General features: G+C 42.7%; 1 protein-coding gene across 3 annotated transcripts in view; it reads left to right on the top strand.

Annotated features, from left to right (window-relative positions):
- The window catches only part of GANC (glucosidase alpha, neutral C), a 50,704-nt gene extending 42,396 nt beyond the window's left edge, over positions 1 to 8,308 (top strand). The window contains exons 20-24 of one of the 3 annotated variants that reach the window (XM_075065450.1): positions 2,882 to 2,956; positions 3,790 to 3,903; positions 4,607 to 4,719; positions 5,816 to 5,928; positions 7,370 to 8,308. In XM_075065450.1, the coding sequence (XP_074921551.1) occupies positions 2,882 to 2,956; positions 3,790 to 3,903; positions 4,607 to 4,719; positions 5,816 to 5,928; positions 7,370 to 7,479 (525 nt within the window). In that variant the 3' untranslated portion in view covers positions 7,480 to 8,308. Of the gene's footprint in view, positions 1 to 2,881; positions 2,957 to 3,789; positions 3,904 to 4,606; positions 4,739 to 5,815; positions 5,929 to 7,369 lie in introns of those variants that run through there. The other 2 variants (XM_075065448.1, XM_075065449.1) reach the window with 2 other exon arrangements.
- Positions 8,309 to 9,104: the final 796 nt, after the last annotated feature.

Below are 9,104 nucleotides of genomic sequence, written 5' to 3'. Positions count from 1 at the left end.
CAGATACCTCCTCTATTAGCTTCCTGGAGTATTCTAGGATGCATTTTCATTTTTCAGGCCTGGACTTTGGCAGGCATCTAACTTTTCTAAGTTGATTTTTTAACTTGTTTTTTTTTTATTTATCTTCCAAGAATGGCTACCTATCCCCTCTCTCCATTGTAATATTGCGTCAGGGCTTACCTCCTCACTGTCTACCGACCAAATGTTAGACATTTCCTTCACACTTCTTGGTTAAGACGGTACACAAAAATTATTTGCATTCTTCCTGCCCATTTCCAAGTTTCTTTTACTTTTTCTCCCTTTCTTCAAACTGAGCAGTGTGCCTACCATCGCTTGTCCTTCCTCTTTGGTTTAATTTAATGTATTGATAAAAAGTCTTTTCATTTCCCTGTATTCCTGTAGCTAGTTTGAGCTTATTTTGTGCCTTTGCCTTTCTAATCTTGCCCCTGCATTCCTGTGTTGTTTGCCTACATTCATCCTTTGTAATTTGTCCTAGTTTCCATTTTTTATATGACTCCTTTTTATTTTGTAGGTCATGCAAGATCTCGTGGTTAAGCCAAACTGGTCTTTTGCCACATTTTCTATCTTTCCTACCTAGCGGAATAGCTTGCTTTTGGGCCCTTAATAGTGTCCCTTTGAAATACTGCCAACTCTCCTCAGTTGTTTTTCCCCTCAGTCTAGATTCCCATGGGACCTTACCAATCAGCTCTCTGAGCTTACCAAAATCTGCCTTCCTGAAATCCATTGTCTCTATTTAGCTGTACTTCCTTCTACCCTTCCTTAGAATTGTGAACTCATTGATTTCATGATCACTTTCATCCAAGCTGCCTTCCACTTTCAAATTCTCAACGAGTTCTTCCCTATTTGTTAAAATCAAATCTAGAACAGCTTCCCCCCAGTAGCTTTTTCAGCCTTCTGAAGTAAAAAGTTGTCTGCAATGCAGTCCAAGCACTTACTGGATAGTCTGTGCCATACTGTGTTATTTTCCCAACATATATCTGGATAGTTGAAGTCCCCTATCACCACCAAATCTTGGGCTTTGGATGAACTTATCTGCTTATTTATTTAATTTCCTTTTCCTAGGGTTAATTTCTTATATAAGTTGCAGCAAGGGGTCAAATGTTGGGATGGAGGATAGGAAGGACATTTGAGTTGAACCTGGGGGAAAAGACATGGGGGATGGATGGTAGAGGAAGTATGCAAGGAAAGGAACTTAAACAATTTTTTCTTATAATCTTGCTTTGTGCCTGTCACTGTGATCACTTTGCTTGTATGTTATAGTCTTTTTACCCGAGACTGCATGCAGAGCATGTATTGTAATTTCAGCAACTAACACATTTTGGCCACTACCTCAGTCTAAGTAATAATAATGCAAGTGCTACAGTGCAGACTGTTGTTCTGTGCCCCAGTTAAGCACAGCAAACTCTCTCATACACTTATAAAAAGTCAGTGCCTCTCTGAAGAGAAAGTTGTTCATCTACATGATGGCAGTGCAATGTGCTTCTGCATAGAAGACGGTTTCAGAATCAGAGGTTGTGGAGGTGATACTTTGGGAAGAGAGATTTCTTCAGCTTCCATGGCTAAGTGTTGACTAAAATTTTCTCAGCATCTCAAGTAGCTAGATTTCCCACATGTCATGGGAATCCGCTCTACGAATGCCAATCATTGCACTGAGTAGGAGCTTGAGATCTAATTTTGGAGGCAGATGAATGGGAAGACAGGTAGAAAAGGAGAGGACTGAATAGCCTTGAGTATGAAAGGTCAAGTAAAAGCCTGTGGCTCTCCCCAATATGTCTCAGGAATTAGGAGTTCTTTGATAATTGTGCTTGAGATAAGGCAGAGTATAGAAATATGGGAAAGATTGCTTAGGGACTCTCTCAGGAAGCTCTGACAAACACTTTTTTTTTTTCAGTTAAGAGTTGTATAGAAATTCACTGCCTGCCATGGTGTAACAGCTAATCCTGTCAGAGACTATGGTGCAGAGGGACAGGGTGCTTTGTATGGTCATTTTCAATGACCTGCTCTTGCAGCATGCTTTAGAATATCCCAATAAATTCAGTCAAGTGTGATGTCTAGGTGGTAGCTATTTTGTTTGCCTTATTTTAGTTCCCAGATAATAGAGAAAAGTCCACATTGACCTGCTTTATACAGTTTACAGCATTTATTCAGACAACATCAAAAACTGAATAACCTTACACTGGGGGCATAATCTCTCAAGGACAATGTGAAAATCACATGCTGTTGTGGGTGCCTAGAAATGCATTTGGCTTTTGGTGCACGAGAAGGTTTCAGTTGTCAGACCAGCCTAAATTTAACCCTTCACATGTACTAAACACTGAACTGAAAAGCCCTTTTACTTAACATAAAAAGACTGAAAATTCATGAGAAATAGACCATGTGTTCCTGTTTCTTATACTCATTGCAAAGGCCGTAAAGCCAAAACAATCTAGAAGTGTGTACTAAAGAGGTTTGGTCCATAGCACATACCTCAGAACACAAGTTGGAGGCTTGTGGAAAACTTAGATAATTTTAAGGTACAAATGTGCTTACGCTGGATTTTTTTCTCATAAAGTATTTTTTAAAAGTTTCATCATTTTGTGAATGACACTGTTGCTTAGCACCTGCAGCCTATTAGAGCAAATACAGCTTCTAGAAAAGGTCATTCTCCATTTTGTGTGTCTGTGTAATGCACATTTACTAAGTCTCTTGGAAAGGTCTTTGGACTCAGCACACTAAATGCTATTCCTTGTATCACAAGAATACAGTAAAAGACAGTGACAGCCAGTGATGAATTCACAAAGCAAATGCCCCTGCAGAGGTATCAGATCTTTCCATAATATATATCTTATGTTTGTTTCTTCTGCCTTTTCCCCTGATGTAGGTGTGGTATGACTTCAGAAGATTTAGACGACTGGACTATCCAGGAACTCTAAAGATCCCAGTAACACTGGAGAGCGTACGTTTTTGTTTTGTAACATTGCTTTTATTGGCTTGATAGATTAAAATAGATTTTCTCTCAAACACTCACAAATCCGAATAGTGACATTAGGCTGCAGTCCTGCAAGGAGAATTAAAATAGCTTCAGTGGAGAGAAAAAAAGATGCTGTCTTAGCTCTAGGCAACATGTTCAAACTAAGAAACAGCAAAGTGCTAATACGAGCACAGCAGGCTCAGATAGACAAAGAAGGGGCTAATTATGTCAGAAGAGAACTCCACAGTTAACCCTCTTTCACCTCCAACTCACCTCCCACTTAGAGGGAGTATTTAGTAGAAATGCTGAAAGTGCAGAAAGTATTTCAACTGTGTTTGTAGCGAAGGAGGGGTTCACTTGGACACCCTCACACTTCTAGGTGGGACTTCGTACTGTTCAAGCACTACATGAACATCAGCACTGGACTCTCAGTGCTCATTATCCATGTAAGTTATAGCAACTGTTGTACCAGAGGAGGGCAATGTACCGTCTTTGTCAGTATCCTATGTCCTTTATTCAGATGGACCCAGTTACATCATGGCCCCCAATATATGCTATTGTTTGAGAAGACAGACACCGTACAGGGAGGGCAATCTCAGCAAATGTTGTTGGGATGATTTTGAGACAGGAAAAGCATGTGGGAAGATGACTTGTAAGCAGAATAGAGTTTATTCATCAATGTGCTGTCTGCTGAAGTGTCCTATGAGTGATAAGAAACAGCTGCAATTTTTTCCCCAATAAGCTAAAATTAAATGATCGGAGAATAGCACTAAGATTTCCACACTTGAATTCTTCTACCCTGGCTTTGTTATTGGCAGATTCCAGTGTTCCAGCGAGGGGGGAGTGTGGTGCCCCTTAAGACCACAGTAGGAAGATCCACTGAATGGATGACAGATATTTCTTACGAACTCCGTGTTGCTCTGGACTCCAAGGTACTCTGGGATTACATTTAGTTTATACACCTGTCCTGTCTCTTTTGGTCTCATCATGTCACTGCTCCTCTTTGCCCTCTAGCAGTAGGACCTGGTTTATAGGGAACAGGAAGTCTCCTTCTGCCTGTTCAGCCAGCACAGTACAGTGCTTGCCTACACGCCAGCTAGAAGAAGAGCCAGTCTCCTCCAGATTGCTGTGGAGAAACTTGGACCTCTTCTCAGTTGCCTGGGCTCCACTCTTTGTGCTGGGATTCATGCCAGAGCACACAAACTGTTTGTTCAACATGTGACTAGGATTTCTGCACAAGTAGAGCATTTCCTGACCTTCCCCTTGCCCTTCCTCTCCTTGTCAGCCGCCCTCCAGCAGCTTGGAGAAAAGAGAGGAGTGCTGGATTGCCTCAGGCCACAAACTTCCTCTTCAGACCCAGAGAGAATGAATTTAGCAACTGTTTTTTAAATACAAGCCAACAGCGGAAAGTACTGCACACACACCACAATGAATTTACAAAACCATAACATCCAGAATGTTCTTTTAGTAATGCTGGATTGTTCTTCAAGGGAGTGTTTTAACCTACCAGAGATCATAAACAGTTCTAGTGGCTTCTAACTGTTAACTTCAGCATATAGTGATGCTTATTTTCAGTTTCATTGTCCAACACTCAGGCGTCTGTTAACTTTGTTCTACATCTGATGTGTCCCATAGGACTTTGCAGTAGGTGAGCTCTATCTGGATGATGGGCATTCATTTCAGTACCTTCATAAGAAGCAATTCCTGCACAGGAAATTCACTTTCCACAAGAATGTTTTCTCTTCCAGGTAACGGCAGCTGTTGCAGGTAAAATCCCCATAAAAGGAAATCCCTTTTATAATTCACTTTACTTAGCAACAAATGTGTAAGTGTTATTCTTGTCCATTGCTCAAGAACCCCCAGGGATGGAGAGTTTCACATGCAGAATTAGAGAGGAGGTACTCCGCATACAGAGTCAGACCTGGAATACTGAGTACAGCTCTGGTTCACACTGTTTCAGAAGGATACAGATTTACTAAATTAAATATAACAAAGGGCAGGAACAGGGATCCAAGGATTAGATAAGAAGGTATATGGGAAAGACTGAGGAAGCTAAATTTAGAGTTTTGCAAAGGGAAGACAAGTAGGGGATACAATCATTTTATGGATAGTGTCGGGGTAACCATATCAATAAAGACTATGTTCTGAGATTACAAATAATGCAGGGACAAATACTTATTAGCAATGAAGCCAAGAAAGGAAATGTTGAAAAATAATCAGAAAATGTATGGCAAGAGAATAGTAACATAGATAAATAAAGAGGGTAGTCAGGCATGCTAAATACCAAAAATATCCACAGCTGCTTGTAAGTAGGCAAATGTCTCAAATATGTCACTCCCAGACTTCCACCAACTACTGTAACAAAATTTGTTCTCCAGATGGATACGGTAGCACCATCATTAACCTACAGGTTTTTTCTTGCTCCTTCAGCTCTTAAGTTAGAGTTAGAGATCATCTGTACTATGAAACTTACCTTAAAGCAGGATTATAGAATGGCTTGGGTAACATGACTGAAACACAGATTAGTCCCCTCAGTGCAGGCACGACTGAATCACACAGACAGGCCCTTCACCGTTTGTATCTATTTAAATCATTTTCAGATGCTATCCAGGCAGCCCGGAGCTTGTGAAACCCACTTATGCACCCATTAAGCAGTTGGTGATGGAGGGGAAAAAATATCACACCTGCCTCAAGAAAAAGTATGATAGGGAAAATAAACTGAGTTTTGGATCCTGAAATAAGCAACTGTAGTAGTGGGTTGTCCCTCCAAGTTTTATGCCTGGGTTGGCTCTCCAACCACAGGTAGAAACTACTGTGTCTGAGACTGTTTGTTTTCTTTTTCAGCTGTGCTGATGAAATTGGGCAGTACCACACAAAATGTGTAGTTGAACAGGTACTAATTCTGGGAGTTCAAAAGCAACCCACATCTGTGACAGTCAGTCTCCAGGGTAAGAGAGGCAAGTATTTTATACTTCACTTCATTTTTTTAAAATCTTACTGTAATGGTAGCACTAATTAAAGGTGGCAGATGACAACACTGATAGGAAAACTATAAGCAAGGGGAGCAATAGTACAAGCATCCCAGTGCTGTCCCTCCAGTATATCCCACCCTGTTCTTGTGGGACCATCACTGTGGATAAGAGGGTAGTTCAGTTTGCAAGCCTAGTTAATCCTTGGCCCCTCTACTGAAGGTGTCGACTAAAGCACCAGTTGTTGCAACTAGTGTGTAAACTGGTGGCTTGATTGTGCAGAAACCACAGCAAACGGCTGTAAGGTTCATTCATTAGGAGAAAGTCTTGATAAACACAAAGCAAAACAAGGTAACAAAGCTGCCTCAGCCTGGGGATCAACCTAACTCTCCAAGCCCAGGGAAGGAGTTCTGCCTTGCCCCAGACATTCTCCCCCTTCTGCCTCTCCAGCATTCCTTCCACTGAGCATCTGTGCAAGGAAAAGTGAAATGAAGGCTGGGGTTAATTCCTTTTCGTGTGAGGACCAGGTAGTGCCTGTCATGTAATGGGAGTGATAATTTTTCGTTATACCTGCCCACTAGGGAACTGCACTGAAACTTAGGCGCCAGTGTCTCCATAGGAAGAGACCTTGCTGCTATTGGAAACCGGGGACAAGGTGGTTGGCTGCTTCCACTGAAGGCCCCACCAGTGTGATAACTTCCAGAGCCAAAAAAACACTTTGGTCAACAGTGACAATTGCCATACTTCAGGATTAACAAATTTAGATAACCTTGTTTTACAGAGCATGCAGTTGGAGATACAGCTTAATAAAAACACTCTCTTAGACCCCTAAATAGGGTTGATCATACTGGTCCAAGAAAGGAAATTTGCAGGCAAGAACAAAAGTTTCTATTCTCTCGCTCACGCAGTAGGGTTCACAGATTCTGACAGTGCAGAACCCACTGAACTCTACAAGGACCTGCCTAGGGAAAGCTAGCAAAATTTGCACAGAGGACCTATCCCTCCAGGCCTCCCTTTCCCCTTTGGGAATCATAATGTCATTGTGCCTGCCTGCACCTGTCTCTACCCCTGCTAATGCACAAAAAGTGACAGTTAATGCAAAAACAAGCATTCACTTCTGCAATTTCTGCAGGAAAATCCTTGGATACAAGAGAAGATAAGGGTTCAGAATGGTAGCTTCCCCCAAAAAAACATGGAGCCCCAAGCACATGTTTGCAGAGTTGGAGTAAAGGAAGAGGTGATACCATAGACTCTGATGCACCCTTATGAGCATACTGGAGATTTAGCCAGTAATTGCTCTCCTTTTATCACCTCCATGCCTAACAGAGGAGATAATCTGAGTGAGAGAAATAAGGCAATCATGTATAACTTTGTTCAGAAGAGGTTTTCTTAAAGTGCGTCATAAACTCTCTCTTCTATTGCAATTCAGATGGGACAGACAAAGAAGTGGTTTTCACATATGATGCCAAGACCTCCATGTTGACACTGGAAAAACTATTATTAAATGTTGGTGCTGACTGGGAAATTCACATCAAGTGAGAGGAGAAACTGTGTCTTCAAAGAACTGGATGGAAAGTTGAAAGGAAATGGTTTTGAAGAACTTAAATTTCTCTCTTGAATCTGACTAGTTTGAAATAACATAGGCAGAACTATAGCAGCCCCAGACTAATCTTTCTTAACATTTTTTTTAAAAAGATTGATTTAATTTAGATTTGACAAGCTCTTCCCTGGTCAGTAGCTGGCAAAAGTAATAGTAATGTGATCATATCACTGGAAAAGGCTCATCGGTGTCCTGCCAAGGCTGGTTTCATTTTGGCAAACAGGATTCTGCAGGCAGTGAGCTAAATTCTGCGCTCCCTTACACCCATGCAATAAAGGCCCCCATTAGGCTGTGGAAGAGACTGGGCCTGGTTTTCAAGGTCTTAAACCCAAGAATTTCTAGTTTTTAAATTTCAGGCAGTTTTCTAAGTGTCTGCAAATCACTGGTATTTTGACTGTTCAGCAAATAGGGCATTTCAGAGAGGGAGGAGGGGAGGAGCCCTGAATCAGCTCGATCAAAGAGCATTGATGAATTATGCAAAATGAAAAGGACTAAAATGTATGTCTAGGACATTGTGTGCAAACTACCTTGGGCAGAACCAACTTGAATGAGTGTGATTACTTCTGTTACAAGCATTCCCTTTCTGTCCCCACAGCCCTAGCCTACAAGCCAAGGAACAGCCCTACAGTCTGTTTACGGGAAAGTAAATAACAGAGCTGGGTGAACAGTTCAGCAGTGGAATCTGAACTCAGCCCAAAGTTAAGGATTGTGAGGGCAGTATGTACCAGGTGATGTGCGTGAATAAAGGATCATATGGGAATGGGGAAATCATATTGAATATTTATTTCTAGACTTTATAAAAATCTAAATATTATAAAGGATAATATTGGGTTTGGATATTAGCTGGACTCCCATAAATACTTTCTATCACAATGCTTTTTCCCACCCTGCCCACCCCCAATGTGTGTTGGTTGGGGCAACTGCCCAAGGTTTTATTTGAATGAGTACCAACTGTTTAAATAGAAGGCCTGCACAAGAGCAGCTCTGCTCTTACAGATCTTATAAGATGTGCTATAGCAGGGCTTTCTTCCTCCGGACTTTAGCCCAGGGGTGGCAAACTAAAGCCCGCGGGCCACATCCAGCCCTCTAGCCAGTTTAATCTGGTCCTCGAGCTCCCCGCTGGGGAGTGGGGCCTGGGGCAGGGGAGTTCGGGGATGGTGCTCAGGGTGTGGGGGTGTGGATAGGGGTCGGCGTGACCGGGGGGAACAGGATTGAATGCCCCCTCCCGGGACACATGCCCCAAGTCATGAAGGTGGGGGGGCAGAGGTTCTGGAGGCAGTCAGGGGACAGGGAGAAGGGGTGGTTGGATGGGGCAGGGGTTCCAGGGGGGCCATCAGGAATGAGAGGAGGGGTTGGATGGGGCAGCGTGGGTCCATGGGCGGTCAGGGGACAGGGAGCAAGGGTATGTGGATGGGGCAGGAGTCCGGGGGGTGGCAGATAGGAGGTGGGGGCTGGGCCACGACCCCCTCTCCTAACCAGCCCTCTGTACAATTTACGAAACCCGATGCGGCCCTCAGGCCAAAAAGTTTGCCCCCCTCCTGCTCTAACTCCACACTGGCCAGCA

The sequence above is a fragment of the Chelonoidis abingdonii genome, chromosome 4 (genome assembly GCF_003597395.2).
Source record: "Chelonoidis abingdonii isolate Lonesome George chromosome 4, CheloAbing_2.0, whole genome shotgun sequence".
Classification (NCBI taxonomy): Eukaryota; Metazoa; Chordata; order Testudines; family Testudinidae; genus Chelonoidis; species Chelonoidis abingdonii.
This window is presented reverse-complemented; position numbering and strand designations above follow the sequence as displayed.